This window comes from Abramis brama (assembly GCF_963993115.1).
Source record: "Abramis brama genome assembly, chromosome: 7".
Taxonomy (NCBI): Eukaryota; Metazoa; Chordata; class Actinopteri; order Cypriniformes; family Leuciscidae; genus Abramis; species Abramis brama.
Genome location: NC_139969.1, coordinates 12,197,101 through 12,220,811, shown reverse-complemented (window position 1 = coordinate 12,220,811; position 23,711 = coordinate 12,197,101). Strand labels below are relative to the sequence as shown.

Here is a 23,711-nt window from a genome sequence, read left to right as displayed (position 1 = left end):
AAATGAAATTTGGCAGCTGTCATCGTCTGCGCTTCCTTCAGTTTCTCTGTGGCGGTTGAGATCTTTATCGAGCTCGCGCCTTTAAAAGCACCAGCGCGCCTCCCGCCGTCCTCCGTTTCCCTGGCAGCCCCTGGATGATTGACACGCCGAGGCTAACCGGACCCTCCCTCTCCTCTCCTCCTCTCCTCTCCTCACTTCTGCTCTGATCGCGAGCCTCAGTAACTTTCTACAGCGAGAGGGATGAAGCGCGCGCCCAGCGCAGCCTGAAAATGGCAACCCTTTGGATTTATCCGTCCCTTCTTTTCTTTCTCTTATCCTCCCTCACGCCGAGTCAAGCCTTACGGAATTACCCAGAGAATGAAGGTAAGATGACTTTGTGTTTAACAAGTAAAGAATAGGGTTAATTAATGGCTGAGGTTTGCGGGAGACACAGTTTACTGAAGTGCGCTATATGGATGATGTGGATCCTATAAATCATGGATAAGGTGAATGAAGCAAGCAGAGGAAAAATAGCAAGTGCATGTGTTTTTAAGTAGGGTTTGTTGAAATGTTAGAGTTCATCATGCCTGTTCATGTCCAGTAGAACTCGCTCTCGAAGTGTTACCGGTGGATTGCAGCTGGACGTTTATAATACGTATTTTACACTATGCACGTGCCAGTGATTTAATGAAAATGATGGCACATGGTCACAAGTGTTATTATTAATGCATATCTTTGCTGCCATAATTTGTTGTATGGAGTAGGCTATATGAAAGTCATTTTGGAACATTAACATTATTAAAAATAAGCAATAAACTATGGTTCCTCTTATTGGAAAGTCACTGAAAAAAAGTTCAGCAATATATATATATATATATATATATATATATATATATATATATATTTAAATAAATGTAATGGTTGTGGGTATTAGAAAGTTATTTAATGTTATATTAAAGTGTTTAAGTTGTTTGAAAATATATGTATATATAATGAATCAACTTGCTATGGATAAAAAAATAAAATAAATGAAGAACTTGACATGAGTCGACTGTCCATAATCTATGCATGTGTTGTTTGCAATGTGCCGTATGGCAAGCAGGATATAGAGAGAACTGAAAGTCTCTAAGCCTGATCATTTATCAGTGACCATAAGGTGATTTGTTAATGGTGTGTGCATCTTTTCTATATAGCAGTCTCAATGCACGCAAGAAAAATCTGTTCCACAATCTGTTAAATAAATAAAAAAATCCTGAAATAGCATACAAGTACCAGTTCCCTGCCACAAGAGTGAAAACACACAAAACTGGCCAATTTAGCACTTTATTTGAAAATAAATTTAGAATGGTAATCTATGGTTATATTAATGTACTTGGAATGAAGGTTTAAAGTATATCTATCCTCTCAAAGAGCATTTTTTATCTATGTGTGCTAGAGCTGTGAGTTGCACCAAATATTTCAATATGGTTTCAGTGTGTGTGTGTGTGTGTGTGTGTGTCAGTCAGAACAAGCTTCTTTTTTTGGCACAGCTTAGCCCTTAAATGTCAAATGTTGGAATTTGAGTTCAGGAAAATGCATCCTAGATAGACAATGAAGATTGTCGATGATTCCATCGAGATGCAGAGCTTTTGAAGTAATTTCTTATCCCGAGCAGAAGAGTGCAATAACTTTTTTTCTTGGTCCTTTCAGTGAATTCAGTCAATTGCAGGAAAAAAAATAAATCTGCTTTTTGAATCTCAGAAGCATTTAGATTGCACCAATGCCAACCCTTAAAACCTTAAGTAAATGCCTTTTGTTGGAGAAAAATACATTTGAGTGGATGATAAAACTGAGTTTAATGAGTGGAAATAGAAGACAAATCATTTTGTGCCCAATAGAGGGACTAAATAGTGCTTTTCTAGTGGTTGGTGTCTCTGAGGCAGTCCGGTGACTGGTAAAAAGAGCTCTTTCTCTCTTTTTCTCTACCAGCAGGGCTTGTTCTTCTAGCCTCTTTCCTCTTTCTAATGTTTTCTGCTTTCATCTGAACCTTCCCCTCTGTTATCGGCCTAATTGGCTGACTTAAGTCGACTGCCCCGTGTCTTTGTATGTTTTCGCAGTAACGTGTGTTTTTGTGTATATGTGACCGGAGTGCATAACCGCTCATCTAGTGGCTTTCAGCGCCAAAGCACGGTCTCTTCTGCTTTGTCTCCGCCATGCTCCGCCGTGCTCTATGTGACTGTAAATAACGTCGTCTCATCTGGAGGACGCCCGCTGTGCTTGCTCGCCGAGCCGTAAGACTGACCAACGTTTGTTATTTTAAGCCGCAGTGGGAGTGCGGGTGCCATGTTACACTGGAGCAATGCGAACACAATGACACGGGAGTCATTTGCCACATATGGACCAAAATGTGGAAGTCATCTAAGAAGGAATGTATTCTGAGAGGTCAGGGGACAGTGCAGTAGCTAATGTGAACAACAGAGGGCGCCTTGCAGCACTAGAATTCTTTTGTGAAGCTTTTGTTTTGCTGTGGATCTTAGCACAATTTTGTGAATATAGGAAATAAAACATTTGGGGCAGAAACCAAAAAATCTGATTTTTTTTCATTATAATGAAAAGTGTTGAGATTTGTATCCCTTTTCAGATCTTAACACTATTATGCCGAGACATCACAGGGATGTTTTGCAGACTCTGGCAGTTTGAACAAGCACACGAATGGACACAAATTAGTCAAACCTAAATTTACAATAAAATGAAGAAGAGCGCTAACAGCAGAGGGTTCATTCCACCACCTGCTTGAGAAAAGATTATACTGAGTCTGATCCGGGGTTGGCGAGCTTAATTCGGTTTAATGGCTTAAAATGAACATTTAATCTTTTTGCTGAACCCCTGGAATGGTCATTGATTTATGTTTTTTTCTTTTTCTTCTTTTGCTCTAGATTAGTATTCTACCTCTGCAATGGGCCGTTTTTACTGCTCTGATATTCCTCTCTCTTTCCTCCCTTCTAGCGAGTTTGGGTAACCTGTCCCTGTTGCATGCTTTCATTTACTGGGCGGCAGGATTAGTGGTTCAGCTTCCCCCCAGGGGAACAGGGTCTGTTTGTGAAGGAGCCTCTGTTCTCTGCCTTTTCTCCAGGTTTAAACAGTCTGGATTAGAGTGCCCCCATGGACAAATGCTTCGGCTAAAACAAGCAAGAGAGGGACACACACACACAACGCACACAAAATCAAGGATTCATGCTCTTATGATAATGTATATTTGATGTGCTAGATTACGGCAAGTCAAGATATTCTAAAATTAGAATCAAACTATAAAATTGCATAAATACACATTTGATGAGACTATCTATCTATCTATCTATCTATCTATCTATCTATCTATCTATCTATCTATCTATCTATCTATCTGTCTATCTGTCTGTCTGTCTGTCTATCTATTTAGCTGTTGGATATATAGATAGCTAGATAGACATACATCTAATTTCTCCAGGTTTTATCTCAAACTTTTTCACAAAAGAAATTAAAATAGAAACAAACAAAAAAAGATATTTGTTGCTATACTCTATACACTAATATTAATGTGGATAGCATACCTCAGATAATTTGGTTTTGGGTAAAAATAAATGTTTGAGTATTGAAATCTTTGACTTTAGATTGCATCTGGTCTCATCTTGCGTTCTTTTTCTGGTGCGTACAGTGAACGCAACATCAATGGGGTCCGATGTTCTTTTGGGCCACATTGACTTGCATCATTTAAACAGTTTTTTTTCCCGTACATTCTTCAAAATATTTTCTTTTATGTTCTGCAGAACAAAGAAAGTCCAAATTTGTAATTTCTTTGAGATCTCTTCGAGTTGATAAATTTGAGATCACTAGAGTCTTTCTCAGGAGACTATTGATCTATTTATCGATTATACTTGTATAACTATGTAATTGGAATGGGAATCATAACATATATTATTCTATGATTAATCACATCAGTGTAATTGGATTGCTTTTATCACCATCATTATTTTGTTCATGACCTTGAGCTGACGTGGGCATTGATTGGCCGCCCCACCGCTCTGATTCACCTCTATTACTGGGATTACTGATGGTTTTACGCTGTGGGTCGCACACCAATGTGCAATCATAAAAAAGACCTTTGGAGGCCTCTTAATTTCCCACCATACACACTATTATCACCACACATGACCAAAGGCTGAGGACAAATGATTTTCTGGACACACAATGGCTCAAGCCAGATAATGGATTGCCAATAGTATTAGCAATGAAATTAAAATCGGTGAAAAAGGAAGGGGGCAGACGGATAGCTATTGATTTTAAGACATCATCAGTCTTGAATTTTGCAAAAAGCATTAATTGCCAAACTGCAGAATATAAAGAGGGGGTTTTTTTTCTAAGAAGGATCATTTTACGTGATCAGTTATTTGTTTTGGTTGGGCTCAGGTCATTGTTTGGGGTTCTATATTGTTTTTGTAAAGGAACCCTTTCTGTGACATGCTGGGCTGGTGACCCATATTCACTGGGATGCCCTCTGTTCTGCGGGCACAAAGCATTGCCCTGTCAGCTACAACTACTTGTGTCTCCGACAAATGAGCTGCACTGTCCCCTTTTTTTTAACTCTCTCGCTCTTTCCTTTCTGTTTCTACAAATGAACGCCTCTGACACTCATGTTCAGCTACCGGTTCTCTGACTGGAAGCTCATTAGCAGGCTAGTCAACACAATGGAGCCCGACTCTAAACATCACGCTGTGTGCTCTCCCTGCGGTCTTGCCGGGTCCCAGTCTTGACCTTTTATTTGTTTTAATTGAATTCATCTGCCTGCCTTTGGCCTCAGCTTCTCTCTTTTTTTGTGCGGTTTAGAGAGGCGATTGTGTTCGGCGAATCGCCGCCTTACTGCAGCACTAAACAAACAGCAGGGTTTTTCAATTTGCTCGGCTCTGTGTTATTGACCGGGTGAAATCTCTCACTGCCTCCGTCCCATATGCTTCGAGTCTCTGTTTCCTGTGTATCGGAGCTGATGGTGGGCTGTTTGCTCAGTTTGTCTACGCTGGCTCCTCCTGTGCGGTGGGTCAAACGATGGCTGGATTTACATTTCGATGCAATGCGACCTTGCCACCGACTTCTCCCCGCTCACCCGAGGAGAATCTTTTTTTAAAAGCCAAAACCAACATCCTGCTCCGGACAGCCAGCTTCCTGGGTCACTCTGATATCACATGCTGTCTTTGTGACCTGATCCAGTCTTATTCGGTTCTTGAGACGGCACTTTAGACGGTCAACACACAGTGATAAAAGAGGTGTAATTTAAGTAATGCGCCTCTTAACTGGAAAATAATACAGCCTGGTCATGTTATAAAGATGGGGCAGCATTTTTTGTAGGAAAATAGTTAAAGTGATACGATAATGTACCACAAAACTATTGGTGGTCACAAGTAAGTGCACTGAAAATGGATTGAATGAGGTTTGCGAGAAGATGATGCTGAAAATTAATTCTCAATTTCCTTTCTAGCTTTAGGTTTCTAGTGTCATATGACCCACTTCTACAACCACAATGTGACAGAATACAGTGACATTGGTCAAAAACTGAAACATTGTTGTAATAATGTTTCTAAAGTAAAGTAATTTCAAAAAACATTTTGCTGACATTTTTTATAGGTAATTAAACAATTTAATTCATCAGTTGAATAATTTATAATTTTTTTAGATAATTAAACAATTATACATTTAATTTATTATTATCATTATTTATTTACTTATTTATTTATTTATTTTTACAATTTTTGCTACATCCATTTACACCCAAAGATAGTTCACCCAAAAATGTAAATTCTGTCATCATTTACTCACCGTCAAGTTGTTCCAAACTTGTATGAATTTATTTATTTCTTCTGAACACAAAAGAAGATATTTTGAAGAATGTTCAATGGGGCTCATCAACTGTTGTACATGTAGTATGTCTTTCTACACTGTAGAAATTTGATGGTGAGTAAATGACAGAATTTTCATTTTTGGGTGAAATATTCCTTTAGGTTAAATATTTATCTGAAATATTTACCTCATGCATTAATCACAAATCAGGGATACTCAGATTTGTGAATGGAGTCAAACCTTTTCCATCTAGCAGCCAGGTCATTATGGGAATTTTTGTGGTCTTTTTGTTGAGTCCGTGTAGAGTCTGATGGCCTGCGGGAAATGGCAGAGGAAAATGAGAATGAAAGAGATGAAAAGGAGAGGAAAAGAGTGGTCATTGTCTGAGGGCTTCATTCTCCATGCACTCTCCAGGCAGGGGCTGATGTTGGCAGCACAATAGCAGGATGACCTGGCAGCTGATGGGGGGAAAAAGAGGCAGAATGGAGATGTGTTTGTGGGAAGGGTTTGTATGCCAATGAGCTTTAGCCTGGACTGACTGAAAGTCTCTCTCTTTCTCTCTCAGTCATTCACACTCTTTTCATTTTCAGCTTTCTCTCACTTTTTCCCTCCTGTGGCCAATTTGGTGCCAAGGGACTTGAGGATGCTGTCATTCAAAAAGCTTGTCTTCTAAAGCTTTGTATTCCCGTGACTCCAAGCTTTGTCCTCCTGTGTGATTGTCAGAGTGCATGTGTGTGCGTATGCAAGTGTATTCAGCTTTCCTTCTCTCCTGTACTCAGTTTTGTGTGTGTCAGTGCTTGTCTGGGTTTGGGGTGCTCTAGATGCATTTTACAGTACTTTCATGGGGCAAACAGATGCCACTTTTTTCTATTTACAAGATTTTCCTCAGTATTTTTTGAAGCCAGATTGAGCAAATGCTATTTAAAATCTGTATCTGAAATATATTTTTGGTGTTGCTTGCCGCTAGATTTTCTGAATACAGCTAGAATTGAATTGAATAGAATTCAATAGAATTGCTAGAATTGAATACAATTTCATGTCATTAGGGGTGTAACGATACGATACCCTCATGTTACGTTTCGATACATATCACGATACTAAACTCACAATACGATATTATGGCGATACTCAAAGACATATGGTAAAAGGTTAACCTTTTTTTTTTTTTTTTTTTTTACTGTTGATTAAAATGATCAATTTGGTATTACATTGGGGGTGGAAATGAATAGGCTTGGACTTGGTGCTGATAACCCAATGCACAAGACAATAGTGACACCAGATTTCTATAGCACTTTTTACACATTGATCCAAACCATCTTTACATAATATAGAGAACTAGCCTACTTATTACATTGTATATAATTATGCACCATTTTTCTGCTTTTATTTTGTATATACAATATGTTTCAAAAGTTTGGGATCAAGATTTTCTTTAAAGATATTCATTCTTTTACTTAGCAAGGATGCATTAAATTGATCAAAGGTGATAGTAAAATATTTATATTTCAAGTAAATTATGTTCATTTGAACAAAGATCTAATCCTGAAGAAAATGCATCACAGTTTCCACAAAAACAGCAGCACAACTGTCAACATTGATTATAATGTAATACAAAAATAGTTTCTTGATCATATTAGAATCACACTATCACATATTTTATGTTATTAATTTAATATATGAAATCAAGAATCAAAACAATAAGTAGAAAATATGGAAAATAGATAAAATATATAGAAAATATAAGTGTTGAGTACTTACTGTATGAAAACTGTAATAGAAAATTAAGCACTGATATTATCTTTAATCAGACCGATGCCGATTCAAACGCTAATGGTGGCCAATACTGATATAGTCATATATATCTGGCATCTCCATCTAATATGCTTTTATATACCTCGGTCTAAGGCATCTGCGAGTTTGGAAGAGGAAACAGTCTCTTCCATATGCTTTTCTGATGACTTTGGCTCATTAGGGATGCAGCCCATGTTGCTGGTAGCTGCTCGCAGGTACACTGATTTGGCCCTCAGCAGTGATTATGTGCTCACTAATGTGCCATTGGCTGCCGAGTGACCCAGCGTGGAGAGGGCTGACCGAAACGCACCGACTCCAGCATTCCTTAATATCTTACTGGAGCGAGATGCACAATTCTTTCAATTCCCCCTTGCTGTACCCCTGTACCTCCCTGTTACCACGACAACCCCCTGGCCCCTGCCACTGAGAGTGGAACGAAAGACCTTAAGCACCATTGATGGCCTCATTCAGATGGAGAAATCCATCAGAGAGGATTAAAGGTGTGTGTGCTTTTGTATTTTATCTGTATATAAACTTTGTTTTTAGACCTAATGTATTTTAGGTGGGCTGTTGCAGTACATCTTTTGATCTTCATATCGATTCTGTTTTTCATTTAGCAATCTATATATTCACACATTGGCTGCCGGCCTCATTGTGAAGCGGGGCGACTCTGCCCAAGGTTTCAGAAGGGATGACAGGGCGTTTGATTGCTGGCAGGTAGATTAAAGCAGCTCTTCCGCCAGGATTAGAAAGCAAAAGAGGATGGAAGTGGAGATCACAGCCAGAGGAACACTGAGCTCTCCCCTCTCAAAGTGGCTGGAATCACCCCTGGCCTGGACTCAAGCACTTCAACAGCAGGCGAGAGCATCATGGGCGATCCGGATAAAAGAGAGAGAACTAGAATAAAAAAGGGAACAGGTTTGGTGTTGGCTCAGCTACTGGATGTATTTATTCCTGTGATGGCAAAGCTGAATTTTCAGCATCATTACTCATAATTCTAATTTGCTGATTTGGTGCTCAAGAAACATTTATCTTGTTATTAATGTTGCAAACATAATGTTTTTTTTTTTTTAGGATTATTTAATTCATAGAAAGTTCAAAATATCAGCGTTCATTTGAAATATAAATAATTTGTAACAATATAAGTTTTTGTCATTTTTGCTCAGTTGAATGTGTAACCCCTCTGGTTTACTCGCACTGCTCTGAGCGGGATTCAGACCGGCGTTCCTGCGCGCTAACAAAGATCCTAAAGGCCGCAGCCTTTAACATCAGAGGCTTGCGCACCCCTAAAGGGTTAATTCACCCAAAAATTACATTTCTGTCATTAATTACTCACCCTCATGTCGTTCCAAACCCATTAGACCTTCATTCAACTTCGGAACACAAATGAAGATCTTTTTGATGAAATCAGAGAGCTTTCTGACCCCCCTCCATAGACTGCAATGTTATTAGCACTTTCAAGGCCCAGAAAGGTAGTGAAGACATCATTAAAATAGTCTGTGTGACTACAGTGGTTCAACCTTAATGTTATGAAGCAACGAGAATTATTACTGGGGCTATTATAACAAGGACTATTTTATTGATGCCTTTACTAACTTTCTGGGCATTGAAAGTGGTAAAAACGCTGCAGTCTATAAAGCTCTCGGATTTCATATTTTCATCAATATCTTCATTTGTGTTCCGAAGATGAATGAAGGTCTTATGGGTTTGGAAAGACATGAGGGTGAATAATTAATGACAGAAGTTTCATTTTTGGGTGAACTAACCCTTTAAGGCTAAGGGAGTGAGGTTTACTCGTACAGCAAGTACTACCTGGCATCCATTACACTCACCCCCCCCCTAAACCTCACTCCCATCCGGGTAATGGCACCAATGTAACCCCTCCGGATTCTAACCGGCGTTTCTGGCTCAGAAGGCGGACGCGTTAACAAGGATCCTAGCCTCTAGCGTCAGTCGCTAGTGCTCTGTTTCAAATGCATCCTTGCTGAATAAAAGTAAAAGTATGTTTTTAAGAAAAAAAATCTTACTGACCTCAAACATTTGAAGAATATTTTTGTGTATAATATTATAATTGAATGCGACATACATAAATGTGCTTAAGTTAAATTCATTCAAATATTTGAAGAGAAAGTAAAAAGTACATTAGCCATTTGTGACAAGCTAATTATTTAAGCAATTAATGCAATTTAATCGCTGTTGGTGTGAACAACCCATTATTGTCCAATGCCGATAATTTCAAAATGGCCAAATGTCAGCCGATTTGTCAGCCTGACCTCATTTCATATATATCAGACAATAACAAATATTTTCCTCTCCCTATGATTCCTGCAGAGATTCACTAATGCAAGCGACTAAAAGTGCTACAGATAAATGGATTATGATAAAAGTGTTGTATTTAATGATTTATCACAATCAAATCCTGGAGTGGACTCCATCTCATCCCTGGGGTGTCCTGTTCCAGTAACATGGTCCCATAGTCTCTCTGATTTTCTTCCCCAAGTAAAAACGCTGCCAACTGATGATAATCGATAAATGAGCATGCCTGTTTGAAACCAAACCCTGTGAAGAGCCCATGCAGTCTGCTCTGGGCAGACAACAGCGGTGGTCATGGGGAAATGATTCACATGTTGTGTTAAGGGAAAACTTTATGTCGACAGATATACCATTATCAGACCCATCTTACGCAAGGCAATCATAATGTGAGATGATGCTGTGTATTATTTGTCATAAGTGTGAGATGAGGTGAGATATGGATCTTAATGTAAAGTGTTTTGCTGGGTTTAATCTGGTATTGACATTGATGGTGCTTTATTGGATGATGAATATAAGCTGGGCACGGACACAAATGGGCAAGTGAGAAGTCCAAGTCAAGATAGAGTTACACCTGTGGATGAATTCACTTCTCCAGAGACAGAGAAAACGAACGAGAAAAGAAGAGTGAGAAGGAATCGAAGAGAGAAAGAGAACATAAATTTAAAAGAGTATCTGTCCATCAGTCTATCTATCTATTCAGATATATCTGTGTAAATCTAAATAATCTGGAGAGAACGGATGGCACTGATGAAGGGTTGAACCTGAAAACGTTTTGCGCACCTTGAACTTTTAGTACTTTTGCACTATTTGTGGCCTCTGGACAACACATTTATGTGAGCTTTTTGGCCTATTTTTTGTCTTTTGTCATTTTCTGATAATCAAGATAATCTGAAATGTTTTAAATACACTCACCTAAAGGATTATTAGGAACACCTGTTCAATTTCTCATTAATGCAATTATCTAATCAACCAATCACATGGCAGTTGCTTCAATGCATTTAGGGATGTGGTCCTGGTCAACACAATCTCCTGAACTCCAAACTGAATGTCAGAATGGGAAAGAAAGGTGATTTAAGCAATTTTGAGCGTGGCATGGTTGTTGGTGCCAGACGGGCCGGTCTGAGTATTTCACAATCTGCTCAGTTACTGGGATTTTCACGCACAACCATTTCTAGGGTTTACAAAGAATGGTGTGAAAAGGGAAAAACATCCAGTATGCGGCAGTCCTGTGGGCGAAAATGCCTTGTTGATGCTAGAGGTCAGAGGAGAATGGGCCGACTGATTCAAGCTGATAGAAGAGCAACTTTGACTGAAATAACCACTTGTTACAACCGAGGTATGCAGCAAAGCATTTGTGAAGCCACAACACGCACAACCTTGAGGCGGATGGGCTACAACAGCAGAAGACCCCACCGGGTACCACTCATCTCCACTACAAATAGGAAAAAGAGGCTACAATTTGCACGAGCTCACCAAAATTGGACAGTTGAAGACTGGAAAAATGTTGCCTGGTCTGATGAGTCTCGATTTCTGTTGATACATTCAGATGGTAGAGTCAGAATTTGGCGTAAACAGAATGAGAACATGGATCCATCATGCCTTGTTACCACTGTGCAGGCTGGTGGTGGTGGTGTAATGGTGTGGGGGATGTTTTCTTGGCACACTTTAGCACTTTAACACTTTACCTGAGCATTGTTTCTGACCATGTCCATCCCTTTATGACCACCATGTACCCATCCTCTGATGGCTACTTCCAGCAGGATAATGCACCATGCCACAAAGCTCGAATCATTTCAAATTGGTTTCTTGAACATGACAATGAGTTCACTGTACTAAAATGGCCCCCACAGTCACCAGATCTCAACCCAATAGAGCATCTTTGGGATGTGGTGGAACAGGAGCTTCGTGCCCTGGATGTGCATCCCACAAATCTCCATCAACTGCAAGATGCTATTCTATCAATATGGGCCAACATTTCTAAAGAATGCTTTCAGCACCTTGTTGAATCAATGCCACGTAGAATTAATGCAGTTCTGAAGGTGAAAGGGGGTCAAACACAGTATTAGTATGGTGTTCCTAATAATCCTTTAGGTGAGTGTATAAGATCGATCTATCTATCTACATCTCTACACACACCTTGGCAATAGAATCGCCATTGGCTAGTACATTTTTTTGGTTACTTGCCAGACTGATATAGGCTACTATATATATATATATTCCACTAAATCAGCTTATCTCTGTAAAATGGCACAGCTTTTTAAATATCTAAACGTACACTCTCCAGTCAATCAAGCATTATATTATGATATTATGATAATCAAGCACTATTTAATGATAGAACTTCAGTAATTACTTGGTAACCATGCATGAATGCAGTCATTTTAACTGAACTTAGGACTGGTGGTGGTGCTTAAGATATTGTTGGTCATTCAGTGTTTATGTAAAAAAAATAAAAAAATAACAAATAAATATATATATATATATATATAATAGTAATAGATAATAGTAATTATTACTCAATTATAATAATCCTACTACTAATTGTACTACTAATAACGACAATATACAACACAAGGATTGATAAGCTGCTGGGTTCATAAATATTAATCACATTGTCAGCGTTCCCTGGAACTGATTTGCTGAAATCAAAACAGGGATATAACCATCCAATGAGATTGCCGTTTGCCCATTAGTTCCGCCCACTACCGGAGAAACCGACATATCAGGCTTGTTCGACTTGAACCGGTGTGGTGAACAAATGAGTCCCACTGAAGAGAAGGGTCCCATCTCTTCAGTGGACTCATCTTTTCACCACACCGGCGCTGCACAGACCGATCGGTTTATGACATCAAAGTAAGTTAACGCGAGAGCGATTAAAGAGCAGGACGGCTCATATGTTTTGAATCACTCTCGCGGTACTTTGATGTCATAAACCGATCGGTCTGTGCAGATTATTTAAGTCGAATAATCTTTAGTGGTGGACAGATCGAGGCTTCGTGGAACAGTGAAACAGTTGAAGCAAATGTACCGCGTTGTGTCCACGGTGACACCTAGTGGTCAGAAGTCAGAACAAGTGTAAATGCAACAAAAACCCGGGCCAGATATAAAAACACATTTTACAAATCTATTGCAATTTTTTTTTATTGAAAGTAAAATCTTTGAAATGCAATTATCTAATCAGATTATCAAGTGTCAATGTTATTTTATCAATTGTCAGGGTTTGTTTTGTTTGTTCTATGAATATGGCTCAGCTAAATAGGCCAATAAGAGACGAATATACATTATTCATTTTAATTATACTAATGTCTAATTAAAACGTCTACAAATGTATAAAACTGATCAGAGATCAGGTAAAACCCACCGACACTTGTTCTTATCGCCCCCGGCCGGGACGATTGAACTTTCGAAACAGTTATGACGTAATGAAGCCTCGTTTACTGAAATCACGTGACTCTGGCATACATGCTCCGAATCATTGATTCGGAACAAAAGATTCATAAAGGTTTCGAAGCTTCATGAGGCAGTGTTTTGAATTTGCCATCACTACATATCTTCTGCTTGTGCTTGTTCTTAAAAGCTGAATAATTCCAAATGAACTGACAGGAAAATACAACAAAGAATATCGTTTACATGTAGCGCGTCGATTCTGAGTGGTAGACCATAGGGTAAGGCCATTTTTTACAGTCTATGGGTAAGACACACACTCACACTCTCAATCTTTGAAAGAGAAAGACAGATGCAATGATTAATGCATCCATGGTCAGGATATAATTATAAAATACATGATTTTAAAAGTGACCTATAACATCGACTATGCAATTAATACACTTCAATTTATTTTGGTGTTATTTAGTGCTAATAAAATTATTAAGCCTATTTGGAGAGAGAGAGAGATGTTTCTAATGTGACAATATATCAGTCATCGTGTGATAACGAAAATATGACTAGGCCTAGCCGCCTAGACTGCTTGTTCTGAGCAGGTGTTGTCAGTGAACAGGCTGTAGAACTGTTGGCTATGTTACAGACACTCATGAAAAACTGATGCTAATTATCTGGGAAACGTTGTCACTATTTGTGTCAAACAAGTTGTGAATTTGTTGTAACATTAAAACAGGAGATCATGACTTTGTGCTCAAAGTGATGCTCGGAGTGATTTCCTCTATGGGTGAACGAAACTTTCGGGCAGAATCACGCAAACAACTCCAGGATATGCTTCTTTTTTTTCATTGGTTGTTGCATTAAATCTTACCCAGATACAATAGTGCTATTTTCTGATTGTCTATTGTGTAGCTCCTTTCTTTTTTTTGATTGGCTAAAAATAAGTGGCAAGTTCGACTAAGAGTGGCGCGGGCAGAGAAATTTTGGGCGCTGTGCATATTAAATATATTATAAACAGTTTTTCCGCGTGAGAAATACAATGAGTAGGAGTGCGTGACAAAAGACCGAAATGAGTGACTGTCACGCTCAATGCGTGACACTTGAGAGCCCTGCAGCTGATATACATTATTTTGTCGCCCAGAGTGACGATTTAGTCGCATTTGCGAGTGATTTACTCGCATTATAGAGGTATCTATCTATCTATCTATCTATCTATCTATCTATCTATCTATCTATCTATCTATCTATCTATCTATCTATCTATCTATCTATCTTAAAATGACAATAACAATATGACTGCAGTATGCAGATTCTGAATAAAGAGTCCCTGCAAAGCCATGCTTTATCCATCCTATCTGTTGACATAACTAGAACAACAAAACTTTGTCAAGGCAAAATTGAACCTTTGCTTTTCTAGAATTACTATCTTTTGAGTTTCTTTGAATTTCAATTTATGGTAATTCCACTTCATTACATGCAAATTTGAGTTGCAAGTAAGGTTTTCACTAGACACACAGTTGTGTTTGTGAAGCAGAGCTTTTTTGTTTCACCCCCTCAGGTTTTATCAGCAGTTATTTGAGTAATCAACCTGTTTTTATCTGTATTATTGCAGCCTTCCTCTTCCTGCTCTGCAATTTCAGAATTGTTTATCCTGCTTTAACGCATCCAGATTAGTGGTTGTATTGGGTCAGTTTCCGCCTTCTATTAGCTGGTGTGCTATTAAAGACATCTGTAATAATCAGTAGGTTTAACCAAACAGAGACCACATAAATGCTGTTTATCCCTTGTGTGCGGTTTTAAAGAGCAACCTTTCCTCAGTGAAAAGGGTACCTGTTCACTGAGCAAATGGCCTTAGCAAATACTCTGACACACTTTCGCTGAGACTTTATTTATTTACAAATGTCACCATCACCGGGGCGTAATGTGTTGCATCAGGCGAAGGGCTCTTTAGAAAAGCGCTCCTCATCAATCCAGAGGATTTAGATGGGGACTGCAGAGAGGAGGAGGTGTTAAATCACTCCATAAGAACACTCTTTTTTTCATTTTAGACTTAAAGCTATATATAATTTAATTTCTATATAATATATCATTTAATTAATTTTTTAATGGATTACTCAAACTATTAAACACAAATTGTGCATTATCAGTCCAAACCAGTTGTAACTTATTTTTAAATGTTCATTTTCCAACCCTCTTTGACCCTTAGAACTAAACAAGCTGTTTTGCTATTTTACCTTAAGATTATTTGTGTAAATGACCACTTTTCTGATTGGCTAACCTCTTTGCATGTGAAATGAGTGATTGACATTCACAGCTCTGTGTCGCTGTAGTTGTTTGGACATCTTATGTGTGCTGTGCAGTTTGTGAGGTAGAGCAGATCCCTCTCACCGCTTAAGGATTACAGTCAGCCTGCAGGAAAATATTTATGAAACATGACTCCATTAATCTTACACCAACACTGCACTGTCACTATAAATCAAACACACATCCCACTCCACTTCATACACAGCGGCTAAGGATATACCTTGGTCATATTCTCATTCTTTACTTTTTCTTTGAACGAATACAGTTAAAACATTGACTTCCGAGAGGGTGAAAGACAAACAAGGCTATTAAACCACTAAAGTTCTGCATGTCATTAACTTTCTTGTGTGCTGATATGTCAAACATGCTGTGCTCAGCTTTTCTTTATGCGAATATCCTGGAAGTATTGACTGGAAGAAGTGATTGTGTGTGTGTGTGTGTGTGTGTGTGTGTGTGTGTGTGTGTGTCGGTCTGTCTGTCTATCTAATGTGTATATTGTTATTATATATACATATTTAAATATATGAAATTTGAAGTCATGTTTTAAATTCTGATTTTGTTCATTTCAGTTCTGTGATGTCACTGTGATCAAATATCTGAGTCAGTGTTTTTATAATTTTGTCTTTTAATTCATGAAATGTAGAATTGAAATGTGGAACATGGTTTGCAACACTTTATTAAATTAGCCATATGTATATATTTTCCTCAGTGTGAAAACACAACATCAGAGGTGATTAAAAATTAATAGCTGTCGATGGCAAAACCTGATTTACCCTGGAATGTAGATCATAGCAGAAAAACACTGTGCGAGGGGGAGAGAGACTAGCATAAGAAATTAAATAGCCTCTTAGATGTTTTGTTGACCCATTCCCCTTGGCATACACACATATATTCATACATACTCCAGAAATGAAAATGAAAACCATCAATAGAGCGATCGAGGGCAAACGCTGTTCTGCCGGTAATGCTGTGTAAGACATGAATGTGTTTTTATTGATACATCTGATTTACAAAACAGTCTTTCCCTCGTAATGGGTTCCCAGCATTGGGTTTCGACGCTGGATGAACGAGGGCATTGTGGGAATGATTTAAACCGTGGGGCAAGACTCTCGTCCCTCAGGCTACGGACCTGATTGTCTGCAACTGCTCTGTGATTTACTTGCCAAATATGCAATCTCATCTAACTAGCTTGTTTTGCTCACAGTGTCACGAGGCTGAGTGAACTTTAACAAATCGTTACTTTTTTCTCTCTCCCCCGTATGCTCTTTTTCTTTCTCTACTCCTTTCTTTCTTTCTCTCTAGTTACATTGCTGGACACTATGTCTGCTCTGGGAGACCTTGGCTGGGAGGCCTACCCAGCTGAAGGGGTGAGTAACACAACCAATCAAAATCAAGACACAAACACACAAGCCCCCACAAATGTCTTTAATCAATTTTGACTCTTGCAACCAGCCAAAAATGGTGCATTTTGTCTCGGTGCTTGTTTTACACAAAATGATTTGAACTGTGCAGGGACAACCTTTTTTCTTTTTTCTTTTTTTAAATTAAAATGAGTCTGGGCTCTTTGGGCTCCGACACACTTTTGAACTCCTGTAGCATATTTCTTTTTCTGTTTGAACCCCTTTTGCATATTTTTCCTTTTTTATTAAAACATGCTCTTTTCTTTTAGCAGAACTCTAAAATATTAGTCCACATTTGTACTGTACATTCTAAGGTTATGATGTCATCTTAAAGGGATGGTTTGGAGTAAAATCAACCTAGGGTCCTTTGCACCATGACCTCAAGCCAAACACCCCCCCAGAAGCCTTTTTTCCCTTGGTCGAACATTATTAAAGTTAGAGCTTATTTATAGATATCAGCCGAATGGCTTAGTGCAGGCACTAATGGAACCTAGGTTGTATCTCGTAAATTACCCCACTAATAATTCCTAGAATGGTACCAAACTTCTACAGTAGTACAAATAGGTTCTGTACTCATAAAACGAGGCATTGGAAAGTTTGTAAGTACATCAGGAGTTTATTTAAATTACACTTGCCTGACGGCTCATGTTACCGCTAACCCGGACGTCGACGTCACTTTAGTGGTTTGGGAAAAGCACGTAAAAGTCCTTGATTTTACTCCGAACCATACCTTTAAGCATAACATCACTGACTATTGATTTTTTTTTTTTGACAAAATGTAGTGATGAAGGATTTTTGTAGGCCAATCCAGAAGTAAGAATCACCCTGGTTCCTTCAACAAAAAGCCAGTAGGTTTTTTACATAAAATAAGCCAAAGACTTTTAATATAGGAAGACGGTGCACTCCGATTACTTATGAATGGGAGAAAGTGCAACGCCCAAAATGGCGGATTAGACCTGCCTTCTAAATGAAAGAGCCAATCATTGATTAGCAAAGTCATCGCGTAACTGCAGCTGCCGTTAGAAGCTCCGGTTGTTATAGAAACAGACAGTGTTGAGATGCACACTTAGGACTGTGCATGCGCATTAGTTTTGTCCAGGCTGCAAAATTCAGTTTTGTCATGATTCGAGCATTTAGAAACAAAATTTATGAAACAGTTGTTGTCAGATTTCATTGATGATTTCAAATATGAAATTTAATCATAAGCTTGGTGAACGGTTCTGGAGAATTTGATGTTTCCCCATTCAAAGAGATAGGAGCTGCACTTGCATGCCGGAGAGGAGTTTCAAAAATGGCCGCCGAGTGAAATGACTTGTCTTAAATGGACTTTTGAACTCTGTTGATTCTTACACATTTTATACTTCAAGCTAATCTTTAGTGCTTCTTTTACACAAAATTATTTGAACTGTAGAGGGACACCTTTAAAAAAAAATTGCCAACAATTACCCCTGCCAACAATTATCGGTAATCACATCTTAAATGTGCTGGAATTGCATATGGTTAGACCCAACCTGCGCATGCATATGTATAAGAGTGGATACAGCATACATCGAGCCCATGGGAAAGGAAGGCTGTAAGCACGTTCTCAAGTTCTTATAAATAGGAGCCACTGTTTTTTGCATGTGCAAATTGTAGGATATGGTGTCAAGGTCATCTGTGAAGTCTAGCGAGCTCATACTCGTTTTCAGCCAAGAGGCATTCATTTTCGGCTTAACACCAACTTACCCGGTCGCTTACTTCCAATTTATTTGAGGAAGACGTCAAGATTAAGAGTCTCTAAAGCAGGAACACAATCCCCTGTGCCAGAGAACAGAAGAAGGAGCTGTTTATTTTGAGTAGAGGAGGCCTGTTCTGTCTTTTTTGATGCACCCAAAGTGGTCTAAAAATAATCAAGTTTGCAAAAACCATGGTGAAAGAAAATCAATCTCGGGGATTTCACAGCTGACTTTTAAATTATTTAATAGAGACATCTGAAGCTAGTCCGTAGATTGCCCGTGCCCCACACGCGTGTCTACGAGACGTGTCGTGTAGCAGCTTAATCTGGAGATGAACAGAATTTACAAATTGCTGAAAATGTACTCCTTCCCAAACTGAGAAAAATTAGACTTGCATAACAGAGTATTGCATTGCATAACAGGCTGATATGTTGTCAATAACCCAAACCCGGCACCTCTCCCTAAGAAATCATGTGAATGCTGAATGACATTTAAAATTGAAGTCGTGGAAGACAATGCAAACACTGTAGAGCAAGATCCTCAAAACAGATGCATCCTGTAAACCAAACTTCATTTATGAGATTTTTCATGTAAATGGCTTGGAGTGTTTGGATTTCTGTAGTGGGACTGAGCGCTGCTGTAGTGTGAGTGAGCACATCACCAGCTCCTCAGCAGACGAATGGAGTGTCTACTGGGGGCTGTTTCTCTAATGGCGCTTTTCCATTACCAGTACCAGCTCAGCTCGACTCGACTCTACTCGCCTCGCCTCGGCTCGGCTCGCTTTTCGCTCCGTTTTCCATTGCAGATAGTACCTCCACAATAGTACCTGGTCGTCATGGAAACTGCCGTGACTTAATCATTTACGCGAGACGCGCGAGACACACCCGCTACCCACACACAGGACAATGGAGGAAATCGAGTGTATGCTGTTTTTGGATGTTTTTGTTTTTGCTGTTTTTTTTATTCAGGATACTCCATCTGGCGCGTGCAATGATGACGCAATGAATAGTGACGATTCTCTCTGACCAATCAGCAGTCTGCCGTGTTTTCACGTCACATTTTAGTATCGCCTCAGCTCGTCTCAGCCCGCTTAGAACCTCGCCGGAGGTGGTACGAAAAAAAGTACCTGGAAGCAGGTACAGGTACAACTTTTACACAGTGGAAAACCAAACAGAGCCGAGCCGAGGCGAGCTGGTACTGTGTAGTGGAAAAGCGCCATTAGACTGCATTCCATATTGCATATTCTGTCCTACATAGTAAGCAGGTTTGGAATTAATGTGTTCTAGGGATGTATAATTTGACCATTATCCATATCACTTATCGGCCAATATTAGTGTTTTCTTTAATTGTGAATGCTTGTTTCTGACTTTTTTACATCTTAGATTACATTTGCTATCATCTAACGCCAACATCATTTTAATGGATCACTACAAAGATCCACAATTGCTAGTAATTGTTTTAGATTTTTTTTAATTAAAAATAGTATTTTCTTTAGCAGAACTCAAAATTAATAATCCATATTTTTAATTGTACATCATTAACAAGTTATGATGGCTGATCTTCACATCACTGATTTGACTATTGGTTTTCTGTAAAGCTGCTTTGAAACAATATGTAGTGTGACAAGCGCTATACAAATCAACTTAAATTTGACAGAATTTTTCTGAAAATGTTTTTTTTAGACAAGATGGTGCTGAAGAGACAATGTATTTTTTTATGCCAATCTGGAAGTTAACATCACCCTGTTTCCATCGACAAAAAGCCAATGGGATTTTTCTGTTGTCATTTGGATTATTACAGACAAAAGCTTTGTGATCAACAAAGGTTTATGATTCTTACACATTTTGTTTATTAAATTCGATCCATAAATGCTTAAAAATGATTTTAAGACTAATTCCTGCATCACTCTATGCTATAGATTTTTAATATAGGCCATTTAACCATTCATTTTTAGATCTGCTAAAGAAAAACATCTTATTTAATTTATCTAAATGCTTCATGCAAACAGCCTGTGCAAAGGGAAACCTTGTAGATCTCAATGCTGGTATGCTTTCTTATTGCATATTCAAAAGTATGTGCTTTCCCATCAGTAGAGATCAAGAGCATTTAAATGGATAGTATTTCTTTTTTTTCTTTTCTTTTTTACAGCAAACCACTAACAAAATTTTACCCTAACCGATCAGTTTAAGAATCCAAATTGAGAGATTTTTTTTGAGTGATACTCTTACATACAGTGCTGTGATAGTCTCTTCCAATTGGCCTGTTTCCACATTACGTCTGTTAAACTCTTCAGGGAACATTCCTCCCTGTCCTTGTGCTGTGTTTACCTTAGATTCAGTGATAGTAGGAGTCTCTTTGTTTTGCTGGTATGGCAGTTGTTTAATGGGAGTGAACTGTAAGGCTAAATCAGGTCTCGCAGCTGCGGCTTGCGTTTCATACTTGAGGATTATCATGGCGACCCGTGACCCACTGAACCAGCCGATGGTGCGCCGTTGTGGAGCGACTCACAGGAAAGCCGATGTGTTCCCAAAGCAGCCGCTTCACCTCCGCTGGATATTTACCTTACTGACTCAATCGCCTGCCACTTGACCCTCGCAGGTCAAGACTAATACAGCTTTCCCTGTCCCAGATGTGGAAGGTTTGTTTTGGATTGGCTCTCAAATGGCCATAGTCGTTTAGGGTATGTGTGCGTGTCTGTTACTAAAATAGAAGGGAGCAATTCACCTAGAGTGATAGAAAACAGGTAGCCCTATTAACGTGTCCTCCAAAAGGGGCCTTCTCCCCCCAAAAAACAGACGTTCTTTTAGGGATTTAAAGTCAATTGCATTTAAGTATCTTAAACTACCAGATGATTGTGGGCCTGCAATTAAGTTAAGCCAATGAAGGGCTAAGCAGACCCCCTGATCTGACATATTTGCCTGGCTTCAAAGCAGCCAGAGCCTGTGAAGGGTGACTGGGGAATGGAGTTAAGGTATTTCAGAAGAGACTCTAGGGGAAGCGGCCAGCTGGAGACGCTAATTAACAAGACGCCCACGTCACACTTATGGCCGCTACGTTGATTGAGAGTGGCTAAGCTTTACCTCCTGTCCAAATAACCTGTTTTTCACTTAACAATTGTGAGTGTGTGTTGAACTAGCTGTACGTAGGTGGATTTATGAACGATTCGGTGTATGCTTTTGCTGGTGGTTAGATAGTTTCGTTCATGAATATCAACTGCACATGGCCAATTTCCTTTGCACGGCTGTGCCCTATCGTGGCATACAAAAATGTGTAACTAAATTGTATATGTGCGTCTGGAGATCTGGGGTGTGTAACTCAACCCTTTAGACTTTTGTGGTAACCACCCATCTGTGGTAAAATACTTCATGAATTCAGACAATGCAAATCCAAAGAAACTTTCCGTAGCAGTTGGGTTCAGACAGACTCTTGAAAATAAATAAACAGAAAGGCATAAACCTGCCTTTTTCCCTACATAAATATTCCTTCAAAAGTCGTAATTATTCCACTCAAAGGGAAATAACATACCCAAGACGTTTAGTGGCTCTGTCACTTTGATCTGTTTTGTCCACCCATTCCCACCAGTCAGCATATGGCTCAGTTTAAAGCCAAACTGCTCTAACAATTGACCCTGAGCCTCGATCACTTTTTTTTTTAAGCTATAAGCTAATGGCAACTTGTCATAAACGCTCTCATTGTTGCTATGACATAATGGCATGGCCGGCAAGTGATGTGCACTCCAGACTGTGCTGACGCATGGTATAAAATACTTCAAATGCTTGAATGCACTGATGTGGAAAATGGCTCTTTTGTAGACATTCTGATGTACTCAGTCTCCTTGACCATTTGATTAAATGTGCACCCATATTCACTGCCAATCAGTTTAAGGGTTGTTAAAGGATTAGTTCACCCAAAAATGAAAAAGCTGTCATCATTTATTCATCCTTGTGTCATTCCAAACCCATTTGACTTTGTTTTTTCCTTGGAACACAAAATTAGATATTTTATGTACTGGTAGCTCTTTGCCATTATTGAGGACTGGAGCTTTTAGGCTTCATAAAGGAAACGACAGCACCATAAAAGTATCAAACGACATGCTGTCTTAAGTCTCACGATAGCTTTGTATGATGAACAGATTGAAAGTTGTTATTTATTCCAGTGATCTGTTAACTGTAGTAACTGGATCATTGAGTCAAATCATTCAGATCAGATTTTGTATCAACCTATTCATTGAACACATCCAAAACAAAGTAAGATTTTGCTGATGTGTCCAACATAGCTACTTTCTGTTTATCAGACAAAGCCATAGTATGGCTTCAGGAAAATTGGAATATAGAGCACAAGTCATTATTGATCACTTTTAATGATACTTTATGCTGTTTTTGTATACTTTTTGGGACTTGAAAGCTCCAGTCTCCATTCACTGTAAATTGACAAAATCAGTGAGTAAGGTACTCTCGTTTTGTGTTCCATGGAAGATAAAAGTCAAAAAGGTTTTGAACAGCATAAGGGTGAGTAAAAGATGACAGTTTTTTTTCAAAAGAACACAGAGTTCTTTAAAAGCCCATAACTTTCTATTTCTTTTTCCAGTGGATTGCTCCCATCATGCACTGTTCAAGAAATCTTGAGCGGAAATGATGATGAATGCCTTCAAGTGGCAACTCAAGTGGTCAAGCAGTGATTCCTGAATGCTTAGTATTTGAAGTCTAGTACGTTACTCGCTGATTGATCAGCAGCTCAAATGAATCTCTAAAATCACTTAGAACTGAGCCGGTGGTCCTCCAGCTCATCTCCGCTGCAAATTATACAGAGAAGGAATAGAATTTATTGAAGCAAATCAGAATCTTTTTTTGAGAACCAGCCGTTGAAGAAATTTCCCGCCCCTCTAAGACTCCCTGGATGGTTTATTTTCTCTCCCTTTAAGGAGTGAAATGTTACTTATGCATGAAGTGTTCCAAATGAAGGAACCTTAGACAAGTGGAAGCAG

The 23,711-nt window shown here is 38.9% G+C and overlaps 1 protein-coding gene across 2 annotated transcripts in view; it reads left to right on the top strand.

Moving 5' to 3' along the window:
* The first annotated feature begins 216 nt into the window (after positions 1-216).
* Positions 217-23,711, top strand: part of epha4b (eph receptor A4b) — a 127,216-nt gene continuing 103,721 nt past the window's right edge. For both annotated transcript variants that reach the window (XM_084119060.1, XM_084119059.1), the window contains exons 1-2: positions 217-363; positions 16,915-16,979. In XM_084119060.1, coding sequence (XP_083975186.1) covers positions 270-363; positions 16,915-16,979 — 159 coding nt within the window. In that variant the 5' untranslated portion in view covers positions 217-269. The remainder of the gene's footprint in view (positions 364-16,914; positions 16,980-23,711) is intronic.